General features: G+C 37.1%; 7 protein-coding genes across 9 annotated transcripts; 2 read left to right on the top strand and 5 right to left on the bottom strand.

The window, feature by feature from the left end:
• Nucleotides 1–2,407: 2,407 nt before the first annotated feature.
• Nucleotides 2,408–3,778, top strand: LOC129787806 (uridine diphosphate glucose pyrophosphatase NUDT14-like). Its single transcript, XM_055823596.1, has 3 exons — nucleotides 2,408–2,835; nucleotides 2,926–3,139; nucleotides 3,226–3,778. Exons 1-3 carry the CDS (start codon nucleotides 2,520–2,522, stop codon nucleotides 3,452–3,454), a joined length of 759 nt encoding a protein of 252 aa, XP_055679571.1. The 5' UTR covers nucleotides 2,408–2,519; the 3' UTR covers nucleotides 3,455–3,778.
• LOC129787787 (NADP-dependent malic enzyme) lies at nucleotides 3,509–7,967 on the bottom strand. 2 transcript variants are annotated; one of them, XM_055823564.1, is made up of 6 exons: nucleotides 7,706–7,936; nucleotides 6,688–7,027; nucleotides 5,527–6,564; nucleotides 5,173–5,467; nucleotides 4,729–4,749; nucleotides 3,509–4,192 (listed from the first exon to the last, which is right to left on the bottom strand). In XM_055823564.1, exons 1-6 carry the CDS (start codon nucleotides 7,720–7,722, stop codon nucleotides 4,023–4,025), a joined length of 1,881 nt encoding a protein of 626 aa, XP_055679539.1. In that variant the 5' UTR covers nucleotides 7,723–7,936; the 3' UTR covers nucleotides 3,509–4,022. The 2 variants fall into 2 exon arrangements, with proteins under 2 accessions (XP_055679539.1, XP_055679540.1); XM_055823565.1 differs by lacking the exon at nucleotides 4,729–4,749 and having other exon boundaries at nucleotides 7,706–7,967.
• Nucleotides 7,968–8,271: 304 nt separating this feature from the next.
• Nucleotides 8,272–13,879, bottom strand: LOC129794225 (suppressor of lurcher protein 1). Its single transcript, XM_055834948.1, has 9 exons — nucleotides 13,092–13,879; nucleotides 12,806–12,971; nucleotides 10,127–10,467; nucleotides 9,823–10,066; nucleotides 9,539–9,756; nucleotides 9,375–9,479; nucleotides 9,152–9,288; nucleotides 8,859–9,093; nucleotides 8,272–8,789 (listed from the first exon to the last, which is right to left on the bottom strand). The coding sequence occupies exons 1-9, from the start codon at nucleotides 13,180–13,182 to the stop codon at nucleotides 8,272–8,274; spliced, it is 2,055 nt and encodes a 684-aa protein (XP_055690923.1). The 5' UTR covers nucleotides 13,183–13,879.
• Nucleotides 10,583–12,166, bottom strand: LOC129787796 (myosin regulatory light chain, smooth muscle). Its single transcript, XM_055823585.1, has 5 exons — nucleotides 11,938–12,166; nucleotides 11,669–11,843; nucleotides 11,415–11,600; nucleotides 11,114–11,345; nucleotides 10,583–10,970 (listed from the first exon to the last, which is right to left on the bottom strand). The coding sequence occupies exons 1-5, from the start codon at nucleotides 11,965–11,967 to the stop codon at nucleotides 10,769–10,771; spliced, it is 825 nt and encodes a 274-aa protein (XP_055679560.1). The 5' UTR covers nucleotides 11,968–12,166; the 3' UTR covers nucleotides 10,583–10,768.
• Nucleotides 13,880–14,247: 368 nt separating the features above from the next.
• Nucleotides 14,248–15,322, bottom strand: LOC129787801 (uncharacterized). The gene is made up of 2 exons (XM_055823591.1): nucleotides 15,019–15,322; nucleotides 14,248–14,945 (listed from the first exon to the last, which is right to left on the bottom strand). The coding sequence occupies exons 1-2, from the start codon at nucleotides 15,184–15,186 to the stop codon at nucleotides 14,391–14,393; spliced, it is 723 nt and encodes a 240-aa protein (XP_055679566.1). The 5' UTR covers nucleotides 15,187–15,322; the 3' UTR covers nucleotides 14,248–14,390.
• A 1,017-nt stretch (nucleotides 15,323–16,339) lies between these two features.
• LOC129787804 (glutathione S-transferase D7) lies at nucleotides 16,340–18,037 on the top strand. Of its 2 annotated transcripts, XM_055823594.1 has the most exons (4): nucleotides 16,340–16,636; nucleotides 17,169–17,319; nucleotides 17,381–17,581; nucleotides 17,662–18,037. In XM_055823594.1, exons 2-4 carry the CDS (start codon nucleotides 17,179–17,181, stop codon nucleotides 17,980–17,982), a joined length of 663 nt encoding a protein of 220 aa, XP_055679569.1. In that variant the 5' UTR covers nucleotides 16,340–16,636; nucleotides 17,169–17,178; the 3' UTR covers nucleotides 17,983–18,037. The 2 variants fall into 2 exon arrangements, with proteins under 2 accessions (XP_055679569.1, XP_055679570.1); XM_055823595.1 differs by having other exon boundaries at nucleotides 16,340–17,319.
• Nucleotides 18,038–18,095: 58 nt separating this feature from the next.
• On the bottom strand, nucleotides 18,096–18,886 carry LOC129787810 (uncharacterized). Its single transcript, XM_055823601.1, has 3 exons — nucleotides 18,744–18,886; nucleotides 18,580–18,685; nucleotides 18,096–18,513 (listed from the first exon to the last, which is right to left on the bottom strand). Exons 1-3 carry the CDS (start codon nucleotides 18,868–18,870, stop codon nucleotides 18,384–18,386), a joined length of 363 nt encoding a protein of 120 aa, XP_055679576.1. The 5' UTR covers nucleotides 18,871–18,886; the 3' UTR covers nucleotides 18,096–18,383.
• Between the last annotated feature and the right edge of the window lie 1,021 nt (nucleotides 18,887–19,907).

Genomic DNA, 19,907 nt, shown 5'->3' with positions numbered 1-19,907 from the left:
TCAACACACTACGTCTTGTCAGTGTCCTATACTGCAAGCTATACTTCTACGCTTCAGTAAATAACGATTTGTACCAATACCAGTACCTTTCTTTTACCATGATACCTCACCAGGGAAAGAGCGATAACCTCGAAGAACTTCCTTCCGCTCAGGTATCATCAGATGCCTCGGTAGGCATTGCACAAAAGAGAGACTACCTATGCTATAACGCCACTAGTCCGTTTCACTAGATTCAAGCCCTAACTATGCTTCAGTGAAACCTCTCTCTCTTCCCTACAATTTACTGAAGAATCTTTCTTGGACATCGACAACCTTGATTCCATCCTCTTTGATCTCTATTCGAACCACCATAATATTCCTTTCATCTCGGTTTTTTACTAAGATCCCTCAATAATCCTAACCCGAGATGTACGAATTCCCAAGAAAAGACCACAAAAAAACGAGTTGCCCTAATTCTTCATTAATCTTCTTGAAAGATTCTTCCCCCCTTTTTTTCAAGAAGAGTCCCTGTTGGTCTTTTCTTTTTTTTTTATTCCTTTTTTTTCTTCAATTCTCTGAAAGGAAACCTTCAATTAATGGTCAAAATTTTTTGTTACGTTGCATTTCAAGGAATTCAACCAATTCTTCTATTCTTTGAAATTTTCATTAAAATTCATTTTTTTTTCGAATTTCATGAAGATTTCAACACATTGATTCCTTATAATTCCTTTGCAACTCACAACCTCTTTTCTTTTTTATTAAATCGGGTTCCATCTAAAGATGAGTTCCCGCACAAACTACAGCTGAAACATTACAATATCACACATTATAATACAAGGAATAAAAAAAAAACCATAATTTATTCCATTGACAGCTGTAAAGGAATCTTCCATTTAACATTCTCTTAAACTTAATATGCTACAGATAAACATAAAATTCATCAAGAGAATAACATAACAGAGGGATGAAAAGCGCTTTTCTGGGGGAAACAATTAAAAATTTTCAATGATTATTTTTATATGGAGAATACCACTCTCCAACACATTGAAAATACTTGCGATTTTCCTTCTTATACTTCTCATGCATTGCTGCATACGCTCCTTTTCGCCGCACCATACGCGTGTCAGGGCCGCCGCACGGTGCTTCGTTGGTGTGTGTGTGTGTGTCGCTTCGTCACGATTCCTGATGTACACCGTGGAGTTCTCACCACTCTCCGCGCACACACATGCCGCATCGTCCTCGGCGTGCGAGACTCGCTGCATCGCCGAGAGCTTCGTTGGTGTGTGTGTGTGTGTGCTCTCTCTCTCCGCGACGATCATGCTGAGTCGATCTCCGTCGCTGCTGCACACACACATTCTTACGCGCCCGCTCCCTCTCATGCACACGCGACACTTTTTTGCGTCTTAAACGTCCTCAAATGACGCATTTTCTTTATTTTGCGACACTTTTCCTCTGCGAAAACGTTTTTCGCATCGAAGGAAACCACGACGCAACGTCCCCATGCCCCGGAAAAGCCCCACGAAGGACTTTTTTTTCCTCAATTCCGCGACGAACACGTCACGACATGTCAAAATGGCATGTATTTTCTCGCGATTTTTCACACTTTTTCGACGCGTTTTCACACAAAACGGCACTTTTCCCGACAAGAAAACTATGAATGGCACTCACAGGTGCCCCAACGCGGTTTGTCCACGCCACGAAAGTCCCAAAACGATGGACTTTTTCCGCGAATTCCACCACGTGACGTCAAAGAGACGCCATGGAATTTTTCACTCGCGAATTCGCACAAATCACGCACTTTTCCACTTCCGCGAACAAGTTTTGGGCTTATCCCACTTCTGAATTGTAAAATACCTGACAATGAGATACCACTGTCATAGTCAGGTACTACGATTCAGACTTATGGGGGTGAGTCCGTCCGTACGACCCCATGGCCCACGAGTAACTGAGCCAACCGTACTACGGTGGTTGGGAGAGAGAGTCACCTTAAGACGCCCGCCAACCCCACACACATAAGCCAATCTGTCCTATACCATGACAGTTAGTACCAGCGGTACTACATTTCTAATTTTTTATGCTACTTCCGTTGCTTTTTAACTGAATTTATAGCTTTTGGGTTTAAAATTGAACCCTGCAAACTGACCTCTGTGGTTTCAATGTAAAATGAACTTTAGCAGGAGCTTTCATACCTAGCAAAAGCTCATTCCAGGGTCGTATTAGTGAGGGAGACAGTATCAGTAACGTGCACCGTCTCATTTTCTCTTCAACAAAATGTACCAAAAAATAGCAGTGGTAGCTTTTGGAACTATATTTTTGGCGCCAATTTCAAAAAGTTGTCAAAAAAGCATGAATTTTGTATGGGGGCGCTACGAAGGGGGGCTCTGGGGGGGGGGGAATTAATATCGTTGGTGACAATCGCCTGGTGGCCAGTAGTCTCTGTACCAAATTTCATCGCGATCGGACCAACGGTATAGAAATGCATAGCTGTACAGACACGGAAACCTACATCAGCGACATCAGCTGATTGTCATGATGTAATTATGTTCTTGCGCACAGTCCAGTTAGCCAGAGGTGCTGGTGTGAAGAATTGGTTGTTTGTGGTTAAACCGCACGGATTTCCGCGAGTTTATAGATCAAACAGTTCGTATCACGCTTTTGTTGAAATGGACAAAGTTACAGCGTTGCGGTATGAGCCCCTGCCTGAGGATTCCCCGTACGTGAAGCCCTTCCGGATGTACTACACGCAAAACGGGGTGGAGAAGAACTGGGACCTGCTGAAGGTGCACGATTCTGTTGCTATTATTATTTTCAACAAAACAACGCAGAATCTGCTGCTTGTTAAGCAATTTAGGCCAGGTAAGGTGTCAAGGTTGAGGGGCTAAAAAAAATTTTTTTTTTAAACTTTCTATTTTTTATTTATTTTTAATTAAAAATAAAAATGTTAAGCTGTCTACCATGGGGTGATAAGTTCAGCTGAAGGTACTAATCCGACCACAATTGACTTGGAAAAGTATCCACCACAATTGGGCATTACAGTGGAGCTGTGTGCGGGGATTGTGGACAAAACTAAACCTTTAATTGAGATTGCCAAAGAAGAAATTCTCGAGGAAGTTGGCTACGATGTTCCAGTAGATAGAATAGAAACAGTTCTTACTTATCGGTTAGTACAACAACATTCAGACCGGATGTTTAGGTCCTTGAGCACATTAAGAGGGGAATTAAGTAATATTTCTTTGTTATTTGTAGATCTGGCGTTGGGGCTACTGGAGCTCAGCAGACCCTGTACTACTGTGAGGTCACAGATGCTGATAAAGTCAATGCCGGAGGTGGCATAGATGGAGAGATTATCGATGTAGTTGAATTGAATTTGCCAGATGCCTGGAAGTTGCTAAAACAGGGATCTGTGGTCTCAAGTCCACCTAGTTGCCTTCTAGGGATTCTCTGGTTCCTCACAAACAAAGCCCCAAAATCGTAAAAATAAATTTGGGCTCTATCCTAGAAAAGAATTCACGTAAAGAAAAGATTCTCAGAATAGTGGAAACATTTATTTTGCAACACTAGTCCACATTCTTTTCGTCAACAGGACATAACTATTTTTTTTTATTATATATTATGGGATATACGTAGAGTTTTAGAATGAATTTTGTTTTCTTGAAAAATAGTCAACACATTTTTGTTTCTTTAAGAACGCTTCGACGGTCAAATTGTTGGGTTTTTTTTGTAAATTTAAATTAATTAGAAATTCTAAATGAATTTGTTTTTATCTAAAAACGAAATTACAATAAATAATTCAAAAAGATTTTATCTTTTTCTCTCACTCCTCAAAAAATTAAATAAGTCATAAATAATTTAATATTGTGGCACAAACTAACGACTTTTGCTTTCTCTCTACTTATAGTCACGTAGAATTATATATTGACTTATTTAGTGAAAATACTGTTATCTCTAAAATGTTTGTTCGATAGACTTTTTGCAATTGATTTAATTTATTATTTATTTTTTATTTAGTTTAAATAATGCTTTGTTTTTTAGGGTGTGTCTGTTTATTCTTCCCTTTCGGTGAGTTTGGTGGGAACTAATTCGCGCGTTTTTATTTCTTTTGCCTTTGGCCATGTCCAAGTTATTGGCATTGAGCTCTCATAGTTGAAGTTATAGAGCTGATCCAGCAGCCATTGTCTCTTATCATGCGGCTCCGGGTACGTCGAGGCGAGTCCTGGAAAAAAGGACATTCGGCATTAATATTTAATAATGGAATGGTAAAGTCCATTTAGTTTTCATTTCGTTTTTAGCGATGACTTTTCGTTTTTAAATGGATCTTCTTCAAGACATTGAATCAAACTGACAAACAATAATTTGGACTTTACTGGGAGCTTTTTTTAAAAAGTTTTTTTTAATATTTTTGGGAACTTTTAGTGATTTCTTGTCCTGAAGAAGACTATTCCACGATTGAAATGTCAGAAGAAAACCAATTTAAACGATTTCCACTGAATTCTGCATATTCAATTAAACACGACAAAAAAAAAACTCTTACAAAAAATTATCCTATTCTCTGGTTAAGCACATTTCTAAGTGTTTCTATACATAAACAAAATTGAAGAATAATTTGTCTTTCTTGCAAAAAAAAACTTTTAGCTTTATAAGGAAAAAATAACATTTAAAAAAAATTCATTTTTTTTTGCAAATAAGACAAACTTTCTATGAAATATTAGAAGTTCACTTGTGATTTTTTACACTGAATTTTTGACTTACTCTGGCCATCAATGCCATATTCTACAATAGAAAAAAAATGTGCAAATAAAAAGTATCGTTAAAGAGCAAAAATAATAAAAATATAAAAGTGCTAAAAAGCCTTAAAAGAACTAAAGAGAAGCATTAAAGAATGAGTAATTAGGCTTGGATATATAAAACATTTAGTGTGTCTTTTTATGATTTTCCTCAATTTAAAAAAAATTTCGGGTGTTTTTGAGGCTCTTTCTTTAGGTTTGTAAAAATATAAAAGATTAAGAATTTTTGTATAAGGCCTGAAGAAGGTGACAAAGATCTCCAAATATCCACGATAAAAATCATAAAAGAACACATTCTCTATTATTTTTTAATCTAGAAATTCTAACTGAAGAAAGCCTAGAATAGAACTTGCTCATAACAAAACTAATGGCTGAAATATTATTTAAAAAAAAATCATTTATATCTCACCTTTGACGTAAGCAAACTTGGTAATTCCAATGGCAATATTAAGGGAAACCTCCTTGACACGCGCTAAATCAGGATAGAGAGATCCTTGCATGAGATCTGCTTCGGTAACACAATCTGCAAGCTCTTGAGCTGCAATTAAGAACATATCCTCCGGTATATGGTGCGTTTCAGTCGCAATCACCCCAAGAGCAACTCCTGGGAAGATGTATGCATTATTGCCTTGTCCCGTGTAGTAAGTTTTCCCATTGTACTGAACAGGTGGGAATGGAGATCCAGATGCAAATATCACTCGTCCCTGAATTTAAAGAAAAATCAGAGGGGAAAATTTCTTAAGGAAAAGAAGATAAATTTTACCTCTGTATGCTCAAAAGCTTGTTCAGCCGTACATTCTGCCCTATCCGTGGGATTTGAGAGGGCAAAAATAATTGGTTTTGGATTATTCTCAGCCATTTCTCCGAGAACTTCCTTGGTGAAGAGACCCGGTTGAGCACTTGCCCCAATAAGTATGCTCGGTTTGATTGTTTTAACAATTTCGAGAAGATCCTTCATTGGTGTGGTATCCTTTGCGTAGTACGCTTTGTGTCCTTCGAGATGTTCTCGCCCTTTGACAAGGAGCCCGTCAATATCAGTCATCCAGATCTTATTTCGTGCCTCCTCCAATGTACATCCTTCCACAATCATTGCACGCACACAGAGATCAGCAATTCCAATGGCTGCCTCACCGGCACCCACAAAGAGTATTTGATGGTCAGTAAAACGTTTTCCTGTTAATCTCTTTGATGCATATAGCCCACCAACGGCAACAGCGGCAGTTCCTTGAATATCATCATTGAATGTGCAGTAGGAGTGACGGTACTTATCCAGGAAACGGAAAGCATTGTGATTGCCAAAGTCCTCAAATTGAATGAGGACATTTTGTCCGTATTTTTTCACAACAGCACGCATAAATTCATCAATAAACTCGTCGTATGCCTCTCCTGTTACCCTCTCTTGGCGCAACCCAATGTACAGGGGATCCTCGAGGAGATCCCTGTTATTGGTGCCAACGTCCAGGAGGATTGGAAGACACTGATGGGGTTTAATACCCGCAAGGGCAGTGTAGAGTGAGAGCTTTCCCACGGGGATACCCATCCCATTGGCCCCCAGATCACCTAAGCCGAGAATTCTCTCACCATCTGTGACGCAGATAGCACGGACATCTGGTTCAGGCCAGTTCTTGATCACATCAAACACGTGCCCGCGATCATTGATTGTTACAAAGAGACCTCGAGGGCGACGATAGATGAGCCCAAATTTCTGGCAAGCTAATCCAACAGTTGGGGTGTAAACGATGGGCATCATGTTCTTTACATTCTCACTGAGAAGTCGGAAAAATAAGCGTTCGTTTCGATCCTTGAAAGAAAAGGAAGAGAGAATAAGGACAAATTAGGCATTATTATTTCTTCGTTGATTTATTTTTTAAATTGATTTTTCTTCCTCTGCAAAAGTTCTTGATTTATTTTTAAAGCCACCCACCTGTAAATCCACGAGGTAGAGGTATTTATTCAAGTCCTCCTTATACCGATCAATTGATATTTTGCAGAGCTGCAGTTGCTCCTCTTGAGACTTGAATCGTGCCGGTTGGAGTCCGTGGATACCGAGTACCTGACGTTCCTCGAGAGTAAAAGCCAACCCCTTGTTTAATCGTGGATCTCGCAGGTGATCAATACCCTGGAGCATTGAAGGACACGGAATATCCCCATTGACCTCATGGTATTCCCTCTGAGGCACCGAAATTTCCTTCTTGGATACCCCACAGACACCCAAGGTACGTCCAAAAGCTCCTAAATGCAATTGCTTGTAGACGGGTGAATTCCTTTTAAAAAAAAAATTTTTAATATGTTGAAAGAAAAGCTTAAAAAAGCTCGAGAAAATTCAACAAAGAGCAAAATGAGATTGAAAAAAAATCTCAAGGATATTTTTAAGGTGTGATATTATTGGAATGCTTGCAATACATTTTATTTAATACCTATATACATATATAACTAACTGCTGCTGCGGCTAAAATACAATGTAGTTTATTTGTTTTAAAAATAAACCCTACACAAGCGATTAAGAAACGTCTCCCAATTTTTTGGATTGGGGCAGAGGTGATAAAGTGCGAGAATGCTTCATTTGCCAACGATTTAACTTTAATATACGTGAACTCGACACAGAGAGAGGAGATATTTAATTTTGCTAATATTAGAACAAACAACAAATTTCCTCTCATTCGTTCCAAAGAAAAATATGTCTCAGTTCCCCGTGAATTATCACAAAAACAATCAACCTTTATCACCTGAAATAGTTGTATATCAAACGTGAAGAAAAAATGATTGTTTTATTGGCCTAATACAAGAGGCCACGAGTTTTCAACGTAAAATCGATTTTATTATATGTCTCACGGGCGGCGGTATGATGTAAGAATTTTGCACACACCATGTAGAAGGAAATTCTATTTAGCACAAAAAAAAGGCCAGGCTGAAAAAATGTGCTCATTGGATAAATTACTCACAGTATATTGCGCGCCATTGTATTAAAAACTTTAAATTTTCCTGCACATTAACTGACTCCGTTGGATGTTTTTCCGGATTTTTCCGTCACACACTGCAAAATGATTTTTGTGTGAAAAATTCTCTTCTAAGTTCTCTCTTTATGGAGCGGCTGATTCTTGTCTCTTACAAGTGAAACTGACACAAGACTGACGTTGTGGGAAATTCTGGTAAAGAGCGCAGAATGAGGACGCAGAGTGTTGGTATCGAAATGTTGGTGTGTTTATGTGATGCGCAAACGATAAAGTTTAGGCACAAATTCATCGACAAAGGGGCAAACAACTCTGCACATTTATGCTTCTCACCTGTTTGCCGATCTCTGTACCTTTATGGCTGCCTTACTCACCCATTTTTCATTTTTTTTTTCAATGGTTTAGGATGATTTTTACTGAAGAATGCATCATCTTGTTTCTTAAAAAAAATTGTTGAACATAAAATTATGAAATGATTTTTTTTCTATGGGAATTATTAATTTCTATGCGATTTTTCTTAAAATTTTTATTACAAATTACCCTCATACAAAGACATTTTATACATACAAAATACATTTACGTACAAAAAGGATTAAGAGAAAAATTTCAAGGATCATTGGTATTAATTTTCCACATCCTGCATCCACATCAATGGGTTCCGTGGTTAGTTTATCCGTTTCAAAGATGTAGAATGCCTTAAATCCCGTTCCATCGAGTAAAGTGTTGGACTTGAAGAGGATCCGAAAGAATTTCCCATCAGATTTAATGGTGAAGCCCTTTGTTTCACCGCAGTAGCGTGGATATTTGCGGTCTTTGGTGACAAAGTTGGAAAATTCCAGGTAATCGCTGGCTGAGTCAATACTACACGGGGGGATTCCTTCAATGTCAAAGTACGTGAACCTGATGGCGACCCTTTCCATTGGTGCACCATAGAAGTAGTAGAAACATTCGATATTTTTGGGATAAGTTCCTGGATAGTTGGGGGAGTTGAACCATCCACTTTTGATGTTGGTACTGTTGTAGGTGAAAGAGCATGGGTGGTCAGGAAGTTGATAACCAGTAGATATTCCAAAGTCTGACAATAGATGGTAAAGAACAATTAACTGCTGCGCAAGAACTGTTGAAATTCTATTAAATTTCTTACTCGTCAGAAATTCATAGTCCGCCTTAAATCCTTTATTCTTGTTGCTAATATGTGTCCCATGGAATTCAAGTATCAAGTTTGATCCACTGGACATTATTGGTTTTGGCGTTATTCCTCCGCAAAGGACATCAATAAGCTCAAATTCATCTCTTAGCTTCTCATAAATTTGAATTACATCGCTTTCACCGCAATCTTTTCCTTTTCTCGGGGGGAAAAGGAATTCAGCAAAGGAAATCTGTTGGAAATTTCTTTATTTGATTGCAATTAATTAATAAAAAATGGATGTTTAATACCTGAATTCGTTCTTGAGGCTTCCCCTGGAACTCATAGCGACAAACGGTTTTACTGGAGTAGGTTCCTAAATTCAGGGGAGTCTGTATTGTTCCCTTCGACGCCACAGATGACTGCAAAACCACATCACAGTTTGATGCTTTAAAGAAATATTTAAAAAAAAAGATTTTAAAAGTTTTCTAAATATATTAAACTGGCTGAAAAAATCAAAGTCAAACTTCTTACCATAAGATTTGGGATGAGGAAGTAATTTTTGCTGACTTACAGCAACATAATTGTCAGCAATATTCACGGTAGGTTGCACAGTTGTCCTTAAATAAATTGGAGTACCTGCAAAATTAATAAATGATTAAGAAAAATTCTTTTTCCTCAACTTAAAGACATCATACTGTGAGAATTTCCTTTCTCCTCTATCTCGTTAAATCTGTACTTTGCACTAAATCCGTAAGACGTATGGTTTGAGCTTGTTTCAAATTCAATCAGCAAGTAAGGTCCTGAGCTAAGTATCCTCTTATTCCACTTTACATCGCAAAAAACATCAATAGTTGTGGATTTATTGAGTGTTTTGCTGTCATAAACTGTGATTTTATCCAAATGATTTATGCAGCTTTTGAAATATAAAAAAATCAAAATTAAATAATTTTTAAAAAGGATTTTTTGTTTTAAATAAAACCTTCGATTATCTCTTTGCAGAATAATCCCATCGAAGATGATTTCAATGCGATTTTGGGGTCTTCCGATGAATTTATAGAGGCATTTCACGTGACTAGGGTACTTGGCTGGGAATCTAGGTGAGTAGAAGTGTCTAAAAATAGCATTTTCTACTTTGTGTTCTCTCGCAAAATTTGTTGAATGCGGCAGAAATTGGTAGTCGCAGTATGTAGTTGATAGTAAATTCCCAGTTGTTCGATAGAGATCTATTTGACAAGAGATTAATTTACTCGCTGAAGTCCTGCCTTAAGGCTTTTCGCTCTTACCTTTGCTGATATATCTGAATTTTCCCGAAATGGAAAAGTTTTCATTTGAAAATGTTGTGATATTGTGGTGAAAAATTTGTATGGCCATGACAGAGTCTGAGCTGAAGATTGCTTTCTTAAACAGGAGAACATTGAAGATGTTTCCTTCAATTAATTTTAATTTCTTCTTCAAATCTGCCATCTTTGAACTTTGCATTGGATCCTTAACTTTTGGGGAAATTGTTGTGTTACTGCTGAAGTAATCTGTGGCATTGTTGGCACAAATAACGTCTTCATGTAGGGTGGTGTCTGTTATAATTGTATTTTTGAGGTGTGGATATATCCTTATTTCATCCAAACATCTAAAAAAATTAGAAAATTTTTTTTGTATTTTATTTCGTCCTTTTTTGAAGCTTTAGAAAATTTTCTTCTTCTAAGATTCTTAAGAATTGTTGAGAGAATTTCAATAAAACAACGTTTCATAGCACAAAAACCCCATAACATTTATTAATTTATTTTATAAAACATTATATAGTTATGTACCCTTTGTTTTGCACATCATAAGAGAGAGACTTTTTCAAACCTTACTTAGAAAAAAACTATATATTTGGTATATAATATTTCTGAGAATTAAAAGCATTTCAAAACATCATAATTGTAGCGTTATTTAGCACTTGCAGATTGTGCCTTCTTGCGTTTGCGAAAACCAGCAATAATCTTGCAGAAAGCCGGGTAGTCAATCATAGGGGGGCCTGTGCAGTTGAACCCCGTGCCGGTACCTTTGGCGATTGGTGCCTCAAGTAGGGCACTTTCAGCTTCCTCCAAATCCATTTTATCGCCATAATTCATTAAATCGTGCTTGATGCTAGAAAGAAAATTAATTATTTTTCATTTATTTAAAGTCAAAGTGGAGGTGCCAAGTACCAGGCGCCTCCATCACAATTTAATTTTCAGCTTTAGCACGAATTCTGTAGAGAATCAATAAATTTATTTTAATGATAAACCTACCGATCCTGACTAATCAAGCCCGTGTGGTTTTTATCCCATTTACTCAATGCTTCCAGGAGGACATCCTCAGGATCTAACTCTATGGTTTTGTAGCCCAAAAGAACGACAAAAGCATCGAAATCCAATGGATCCATTGCTTCGGAGAGCATTGCTGCGACTTGCTCATCGGAAATCTCCTGCCCTAGCGTTCCGTAAGTACTTTTCAAATCTTCCGCATCAATGAATCCATCGCCTAAAGGACACCAAAATTAATTTTAATCAAAATTTTGTTCTAAAAATTATTTTTAAAGTGAAAGGATACCATTCAAATCGAATAAGTTGAAGGCTTCTTTGAGTTCAATGAGTTTCCTTTCATCCAAATCTCTCAGGGCATTTATATCGCCCGCTTTAACCTGGATGGGTACTTCGTAGGGGAGATTTTCATCCGGATAGGCAATAGGGGGTGCATTTAGGATTTCATCCAGCAGAGTCTTTGCCATTGATTTTTCTTTGCAAATTTTAACAAGAACAATTCAAATTCTCAAGAAGAAAAATAATTTAAAATCTATTTTTTACCTGGATTTGCATCACCCTGTTCACCCTCTGTTGGTGGTGATTTAGCTTCTTCCCCTTCAGGCTCCTCCGGGTGGGCATTTTCAGCACTTTCAGTTGGTTCACTACTTGCCACCTTGCTGGCAACTGCCTCCCCAGGATCTTCACATTTCGAGGCCTTCCTTGAGCCTTTCTTTTTCTGTATTTCATCCAAATTTTTCGCATTTTAATTTGATCACAAATTAGACGTTAAAAGGCACAGAATTTAAAAATGAAAAAAAATCACTCCTTACTTTCTTCTTAGTTTCCTCAGCATCACCCATTGTTGATGAGATTCTTCACACACTCTCAGCACCGTCTACTTCCAAATTCTTCGTAATTTTACCAATCTCACGACACATACTAAACACTTGCATCCACAACCCGTCGAGAGCCACGTTACTTCCGATGATTTTTCACATTAAATGTGAAAATTAATTTCCAGCGTTGAGGCTTTATATAATGCCGAAGTGCGAGAGTGATGTAGCTGCGAGCAATCCCGGGAGGTACATCCCCCCATTAGTCCACATTGACTATATTTTTGTGCAACATGTGCTGGCATCAATAATGTGATGGATTTGCATTAATTAGGGAACTTATTAATAAATTTCCGTACTCTCCTACACACATATTAAGCACTTTTTCACTCACTAAAATTACCATCCTCACTATTTTTGACTAAAATGTATTTTAGCATTGCTTGATCAAAAATGCTTAGGAAGTTTCTTGTGCAAGAAAAATCGCATTTAATTGTTTTGATTTAGGGATGAATTTAATTCTTTAACTTGAATCAATTTTCAATAAAATAAAGGATGAGACTTTTATGATTTCCCACGCTTTTTTCGATACCTGAGGAAGGACAAGGAAATCCCCATAAAAATTAAATAAAATTAAGGAAAATCCCAAAAAAAATACATCCTATATTTTATAAAATTTAAAGAGGAAAAAAATCAATTTATCACAGACGATGGACTTTTTGAACATCCCGATCATTGCACGCAATACTTTACCCTACCTACCGCAAGAAATTTCGTGCAAAAATAGGCTGTTGGGGGTGGAGAGATTTTGAGATGAGACATCGCGGTATGTGATTAATTGATTTAGTCATTTCTACACACTCACTCTTGGCGCAGTTGAATGTCCAGAAAGCGCAATTCGACAATTTCATTACTTTGCGCCACGATGAAGATGATGATGCATTCTGTGTTGTTTGGTAAATCTTGTGGCATTATTTCGAAATTTCCCCATTCCAGACCTTCTGTCTCGGAATACCTCAAGCAATGGCAAACTGCAAAGAATTTCATGGGGCAAAATTGAATTATTTGAGAGAAGGGAGATTTTTCATTTTGTGTGGCCAATCAATGAATAAACTCCTTTTAAATGAAAAAAATTTAAATGACAAACTCACTGTTATTTTCCGCATAGAGATGATGAGTGTTGAAAATCATTATCAGACTGATTGAGATGAATAAAATGACGATTTTTTCCACGGAAGGCATTATTTATCTTATTTTCTTTAATGTTTGTCCGTCTAGTCAGATTCTATGTACTTGGATGCTCTTTCTGTGTAGAGGGGAGAAGGGGGAGCGAAGTGTTATGTTGAATCAAGCACGGTTAAATGAACTTTACAATGTCCTTTGATCTCATACATACGTTGGTTGAGTATATGAATGAAGTTACACGCTTAATTGAACTGCATATAATGCATCACTTGGGGGAAGAATTCTCACTCTGTTGTCCTTCCTGGACAATGTGCAGCTATTCCCTTGATTGTTTTTCACATTCAGGTGTATTAATTAAAAATTTATTTTAATTTATTTCTGAAGAAATTTTCTTTTAAAATTTATTTCCATTCAATCGTTAAAGAATTTAACAAACTTTCTGCACAAAACTTTAATTATTTTACACGTATTATTTGTTCAAAAGAGAAGAGATCTTTTAAATAAATTGAATTTACTTTAATGTAAAAATGAGAAGAGAGAGAGCACAAGGATAACCACGAGGATGTCGAAAGTTTGAGAAACTCTCCACAGCAAATTCACTTGTTGATTGTGGTTGAAATTCAATTTACAAGAAAAACCTTCAACTTGCTTTTAATCTCGAACCTCCTTCATGGACGATACATTACAGACTAATTGCTGCTATCCTCAGCTTCACCCCAATTGGTCCTGAATCCTCATATATCCTTCCATTTACCCCATTATAAGGCCAGATGGCACTGTAAGTCGCCTCTAGACGCACACATTATTTAATCATAAAAAGTTCCCACACTCAGAAGAAATTTAATTCGCTGGCAATCTCTAAACTTAAATTCTCGATGAAAATTTCTATGGTTCATTTAATGTTGCAGCATCATTTCCTCTGAATGCTACCAGTGGTGAAAAAAAAATTATGTTTGCAAGTACGAATACCAACTAATATTTACATAATTATAAATAACTTGAAACAACTCGTGCAACTCGGTCAATTTACTAAATGTTTAATTGCTGGCAATTTAAATGTTTTGAGATACAAATTAAAATATTTTTTAGAGGCTTCAATTTAGAAAGAAAAAGAGGGAAAAATTGTAAATGTATAAATTTTTATTTAATGAATACCTTTGGACTACAAAACTTAAAATACCTAAAAAAAAAAGCTAAATGAATATTTATTTTATATCATAAATATTATGAGGAATAATGCTGATGGTTGGTGTGGTGGGAATTCTTCACTGGATTTGCTTAACTTCTTTCTTATCATCTTCACTTTCCAATTGCATATCTTGGTACTTTTCCAGAGCTATTTTAACCAATTCCGCTGCTCTTTTCACCCTCTCTTCCGTTATTTCATTGGCAATTGTGTCCGTGATTGTCTTTGCGGATTCCTTCATCCGCAGGAATGGCAATCCGAGGAAGGTGAGCCTACAGAAGGGTGTTACAGCACACACAGCAGCTGTGATGCTACCACCAGCTAAGATGTAGCCGAGTGTTTGGAAGAGCATGTAAATTACGCGCCTAGCAATGGCCAGGAAGGTCACTGGGAATGATGGCATGAGGGTACGGAGGTAATCCATGCTGGATGGTTGTTGTTTTTGCGGAATGGCGGGCACGAGGTAGCCTTCGTAGCCTGTTTGGACGGTAAATCCGCCGGATTTATCTCCATGGGGGTAGTAAACGGGTGGGTAGACTCCATTTCCGGCATGTTGTGCTATATACTGCTGAACTGCATCATGTGGGATGAATTCTGATGAGATTGCTGTGTCATAGGGTGCATTGTTCACGACCTTTTCAAATCAAATCAATTAAAATTAATATGCTTGAAATGAGATTTATCTTAAGCAAATTTCCTCAACTCACCTGAACTGAACTTGCTGGAACATTATCCTCATGATCCCCATTGCTCGATGATGCTCGATAGAGCGTTTGGGTGTCCCCATGCTGATGAACAGCCGTTGGGTAGACAACATTCTCAGCATGGACCACACACAGGAATGCCAAGGAAATGTATAATCTCCTCTGAAGCATTTTCTTTCTCCTCTCTCAATCACAAAGAACTTCCGTACACAACTTGTTAACACCACACAACGTTCACTTGCCAAAGATGCAACAAAAGTGAAAACCCCCCGCAATTGGCAATGAGCCTAAATACCTTTCCCAAAGCCCGTACAATCCCTTCCACAGGGGGGTACTTACTCACCGTTAAGGCTTTTAAAATTTCTGTGATGGTTCTAAATGAGATAAGAGGGAAATACTTGACATTCCATGGGAAGAAAACTTTCTCGGAACTCACCAGGTAGCCAACCACCCAAGAGCAGGTCGGAAGTTTTAGCAGGGAGGGAATGTGCAAGACAATGAGTTTACCAGCATTTTTTCGTGGTAATTACTTCTCACACCAATAAATAAAATTGTCTCAATCGATAGACATTCATACATGCCGTCCTCCTTCTCTTTTGTTATGCCCTCTTGTGCTGCATTGTAATGTAAATGAACACGCAGAGATTGATTGTTGTGATAATGATGCGTGTTCATTATTTCCCTGAATTTCCTGAACCCACGTGGGGGTGGATTGATTTCCTTCCCATTTTCCTGTGATAAAACACTACTTCAGAAGATATGCTTGATCTTGATTTTTATTTAATATTTTTTGATTAATTCTAATGTATTTCCGGTGGCATATAAAAAATTTTATTGGAAATTAATACGTATAGAGGCATGATTGGAACTGTTTTAATCAACCCCTAAATAATGGAAAAAAAATATTGATTTTTTGTTTAAATTAATCAATAAATCAGCCAATCAATAAATAATAATTGATTTTATATAAAAACTATTTAAAGGTCACAATGGGTTAACAAATAATCATTTAAAAAAATCGTGCAACATGAAATTGTAAATGAGACGTCATCAGATCAATTGAATTCCAAAGTATCCACCTACCCCACTACCTACATACATATACAAATGAAGTGATGAGCACCGTGTTCATTCTGCTAAAAGTGGGTTGAGCGTCTCACCTGAGCTCTTGGCAAAAAAACAATAATATAAAGGACGTATTCATTAGATGCAATATTGAGTCCTTATTCCGTGTCTTGTGTATTTTCGTTGGTTGCCCCCAGAAACACAAACTTCTATGAGCTTTTTTGTGCTTTTCTTATAGCCTCCGACAAATTCGCGCGTCAGTTCAAGGGAACGTGTCGTGTAGATCAAACCGCGGGCGTCTCTTTTCCCTTTCACTGTCGCATAAATTTTTCGTTTTCAATTTATTTCAATAGAGAATAATTTCCATTTAACTTCCTTATAAATCAAAATAAAAGTAGATTTAATTGAATTTTTTTTATGAATAAGGTTTTCTTGAAATTCTTGGAAGATTTTGGCGCACAATTGGGATTAATTAAAACCCCGTGAGAGCTTCGAAACTGGGTAATTGTATTGATGCTACTGCTGTTGTACAGCAAAAATTCGTGGAAACCATTAAGTAAGGAACAAATTTGCAAGAGAAAAAAAAACAGGAAGAGTAAAAATAGAATAGAAGAAATGCTTGTAAAGTTGCTTCAAGTGAAGAGCTTTTTCGTGATCTTTTGTCCTCTAAGTTGAAGTTATTTTTCTGAATTATTTATATGTATTGGCGGAATTTTATTGAGTTGTATTTTCTTATATATGTAGGTACATAGTTTGTATTGTATTGAGTGAGTAATTTTTCTGCAGAATTAGCAAATTAGTGTGCTATGTAAATCAATGACAACTACATATATCAACTATGCTTCCGGACCATTGAGCTTTTATTTTATAAATATATTGATTTTGGATGATAAATTTCTTTTGCCATTTTTTTTCGCAGAGGCGTGGAGGTAACAACCACGTGCTCAACCCTTAGTGAAATAAATTAAAGGGTCGCATAGAATTCCCATGCGCTGAGTTATGTTTTTTTTTCTCCTTTATCGCTTGTTTACTTCTTTTTTTGCCTTGTGCTATGAGAGGGGAAATACCTTTGCAAAAATATCTTTAAGGGGCGTCAAAATGCCAGTAAAGCTGTACTACTTGCCCGAAAGTCCACCCTGTAGGACAATTTTACTCCTTGGGAGACTCCTAAAGATTGATTTTGATCTCAAAATTGTCAATATACTCGATGGGGATCAACTTAAACCGGATTTTGTGCAGGTAAAAAAGCTTAAAATTAATTATTTAAACCTTCAAAATTTAATTAATAAATTCCTGGTAGTTGAATCCGCAACACTGCATCCCTACAATGGATGACAATGATCTTGTTCTGTGGGAGAGCCGCGTAATTCTTATGTATTTGGTGTCAGCCTATGCTGAGGATGATATTCTGTACCCAAAGGACATCTTACAGAGAGCAATGGTGGATCAACGAATCCATTTTGATTTGGGTACTCTCTACCAAAGAGCTTCTGATTATTTCGTAAGGATTCTTTACTATAAAAACGAAATATTCCTTAAATAATTCCAAGGAATTGAAAGGTAAATTTTTACCATTTGTAGTTTCCCACACTATTTGTTGGAGCACATTTAGATGAAACTAAAAAAGCTCGCCTAGCTGAAGCTCTAGGGTGGTTCGATGACATTCTAAAGGGACGCAAATGGGTGGCAACGGACAATTTTACAATCGCCGATCTCACGCTATGCGTCACTGTGTCACAAATTGAAGCATTTGGCTTTGAATTGGGTCCATATGGTCGTGTCAGGGCATGGTATCAGCACTGCAAAGATGAACTTGAGCCCCATGGATACGATGAGATCAATCAGGTGGGAGCAGATGCCCTCGGAGAAATGTTTCGGTCGAAATTGCAACAAGAGAAATAATTTTTTTCTTTAAACTGTTGAACGATTAATAAAAGTTATAAAAATGCTGGTTAAATGAATTTTTGTTATGCCCTAGATGTCGCTACAACATTATTCGGCCCTCTGGTGGAAAAAATCCCGTTTCGCGTTTAAATAGAATTTTATTACTTTCCTTCGACAATAAATCCACATTCAAAACGACAGAATGTAAAATTAGTTACTTAATTAATTCGTTATTAAATTGAAAAAAATCGCCACTGAAATGCATCGTAATTGTTCTATAGCTCAAAAAAATATTAATCTGGTTTCGGGTAGTTTGTTCTGGAGTTTACAATCACAGAATTAGTTGCTTGGATAATCTCGAATCTCTCATTTTTCCCAATCATTGCGCTTGCGCTGGGAAATTGGGAAAATCCGTCTCTCTACTGTTCATTTGGAAAAATTTTACAAACCACGAGTTTCTTTTGGATTAATCTTGAATTCTGTGGTAGATGACTTTGTTGGGGGATGGGCATTACATTCTGCGTTGGATATGGTGTATTTGAGGGAATCCTTTTAAGAGAAAAAGAAAGGAATTAATTTTTTTGTGGGGGGAAATTCGAATGAGAAGTTACTCACTCATCCTGCCGCATAGGACGATTGTAGGGATCGTATGAAGAATTTCGGGGACAATGAGTGGCAAAACGATGAGCCTGAAGATTCCCAGATCTTGCTGAATTAGAACCTTTGAGAAGGGAAGAAGGATTAGAGCGTACAGAAAGTTTGATAAAGAGGAAACTCACCCGATCCAAGGGCAAAATGTGGGGCAATGTAGATTTGAAAGAACCTCAAGAGGAGCACAAAAATGAGTATTATGAGACAGAAAACTGGAATAAATGTGAGAAATCTCTCAAAATCCCGAAGAGACATTCTGTCTAATCAACCATGTAATACTTCCTTTGACACTTTGTGATCTGCGCGATTAGCTGGATGATGCGTCGGTGGACGCGCGCGCATGATTTTGGGCACATCAGTGGGACAATGTTGTTCTTAAATTAAACCCACACCTCACATCTTCATAAAAAAACAACTTTTTCTTTTGGAGGTTTAATTTAAAATATGATTTTAATTTTTTTTAAATTATTCTCTTTACAATTTATCATACAATTTAATAAATTTAAAAATTTTCCTAATAACATTAAAAGCATTTTTTTAAGCACAAAAATGTTGCTTGAAGACGGTTTAATATTTTGGAAATATTATAAACTACATAAAATCCCTGATTTATAACGGATATTTCACGATCTCAGTTAGATGAAGTAACAAAGAGGCTTCCTGGCTAATATCTTTGACTTCCTAAGGCACTAATAAGAAACTTCTTTGATTTTTATTTCTCCTTCGGACTTCGGTAGAAGGATGTATTGGACATGACTTCTTCGTACGAAGGTGGCTGAATAATTCTGAGACAGTTAGGATCCTGTTGAAGAACCCCTCCTTGAGGTAAATGGGATGGATTGAGGAGAGCAGTTGCTGAAGAAATTCCTTCTGAATTAGATTCCGGTGAATGTTGCATTACTCCTCTATTAGGAAGTGGATGGAAATCTCTATTAAGAGGATTCGGAGCAATAATAGTTGATATTGCCATTGTAGCACGTGGTTGATTAGTAATACATCTCATTTCCATGTCTTTAATATTATTTTGATCCCGAAGAGGAATATTTTCTCCCACAGACTCATGCCTTGAAGATGTCACAACGACATTATTACCTACAAACATCATGGTTAATTTTTTTTCTTCCTCTTCAATTACATAAAAATTCAGCGGGAAACTCACCCTGATACCTTGAAGGGGATGGAATGCTACTCCCTCCGAGCCATTCACAATGTCGGTAAAAGAGACAATAAATAAAAATGAGAAAAAGCACCAAAAAAACTAATCCAAGAAAATACTTCATTATTCTTACTTC

Source organism: Lutzomyia longipalpis, chromosome 1 (genome assembly GCF_024334085.1).
Source record: "Lutzomyia longipalpis isolate SR_M1_2022 chromosome 1, ASM2433408v1".
In the NCBI taxonomy this organism is placed as follows: domain Eukaryota; kingdom Metazoa; phylum Arthropoda; class Insecta; order Diptera; family Psychodidae; genus Lutzomyia; species Lutzomyia longipalpis.
The sequence above is the reverse complement of the archived record's forward strand: the minus strand, read 5'-3'. Positions and strand labels throughout refer to the sequence as shown.

Bases quoted from the DNA above. Each gene is read 5' to 3' on its own strand.
- LOC129787806 (XM_055823596.1), top strand. From the start codon at position 2,520: ATGTTCTTGCGCACAGTCCAGTTAGCCAGAGGTGCTGGTGTGAAGAAT. The intron at 2,836-2,925 runs GTAAGGTGTCAA...AAAAATGTTAAG, and splicing joins TGTTAAGCAATTTAGGCCAG to CTGTCTACCATGGGGTGATA. The intron at 3,140-3,225 runs GTTAGTACAACA...TGTTATTTGTAG, and splicing joins GAAACAGTTCTTACTTATCG to ATCTGGCGTTGGGGCTACTG.
- LOC129787787 (XM_055823564.1), bottom strand. The intron at 6,565-6,687 runs GTGGGTGGCTTT...TTTTCTTTCAAG, and splicing joins TCTACCTCGTGGATTTACAG to GATCGAAACGAACGCTTATT. The intron at 4,750-5,172 runs GTGAGATATAAA...TTTCTATTGTAG, and splicing joins CAAGTTTGCTTACGTCAAAG to AATATGGCATTGATGGCCAG.
- LOC129787796 (XM_055823585.1), bottom strand. From the start codon at position 11,967: ATGGGTGATGCTGAGGAAACTAAGAAGAAA. The intron at 11,844-11,937 runs GTAAGGAGTGAT...GATGAAATACAG, and splicing joins CTGAGGAAACTAAGAAGAAA to AAAAAGAAAGGCTCAAGGAA. The intron at 11,601-11,668 runs GTAAAAAATAGA...AAATTTGCAAAG, and splicing joins ACAGGGTGATGCAAATCCAG to AAAAATCAATGGCAAAGACT.
- LOC129794225 (XM_055834948.1), bottom strand. From the start codon at position 13,182: ATGCCTTCCGTGGAAAAAATCGTCATTTTATTCATCTCAATCAGTCTG. The intron at 12,972-13,091 runs GTGAGTTTGTCA...AATTCTTTGCAG, and splicing joins TCTCTATGCGGAAAATAACA to TTTGCCATTGCTTGAGGTAT. The intron at 9,480-9,538 runs GTATGATGTCTT...TTAATTTTGCAG, and splicing joins GGAGAAAGGAAATTCTCACA to GTACTCCAATTTATTTAAGG.
- LOC129787801 (XM_055823591.1), bottom strand. From the start codon at position 15,186: ATGCTTCAGAGGAGATTATACATTTCCTTGGCATTCCTGTGTGTGGTC. The intron at 14,946-15,018 runs GTGAGTTGAGGA...TGATTTGAAAAG, and splicing joins TTCCAGCAAGTTCAGTTCAG to GTCGTGAACAATGCACCCTA.
- LOC129787804 (XM_055823595.1), top strand. From the start codon at position 17,080: ATGTTTTTTTTTCTCCTTTATCGCTTGTTTACTTCTTTTTTTGCCTTG. The intron at 17,320-17,380 runs GTAAAAAAGCTT...AATTCCTGGTAG, and splicing joins TTAAACCGGATTTTGTGCAG to TTGAATCCGCAACACTGCAT. The intron at 17,582-17,661 runs GTAAGGATTCTT...TACCATTTGTAG, and splicing joins AAAGAGCTTCTGATTATTTC to TTTCCCACACTATTTGTTGG.
- LOC129787810 (XM_055823601.1), bottom strand. From the start codon at position 18,870: ATGTCTCTTCGGGATTTTGAGAGATTTCTCACATTTATTCCAGTTTTC. The intron at 18,686-18,743 runs GTGAGTTTCCTC...CCCTTCTCAAAG, and splicing joins ACATTTTGCCCTTGGATCGG to GTTCTAATTCAGCAAGATCT. The intron at 18,514-18,579 runs GTGAGTAACTTC...TTCTCTTAAAAG, and splicing joins CGTCCTATGCGGCAGGATGA to GATTCCCTCAAATACACCAT.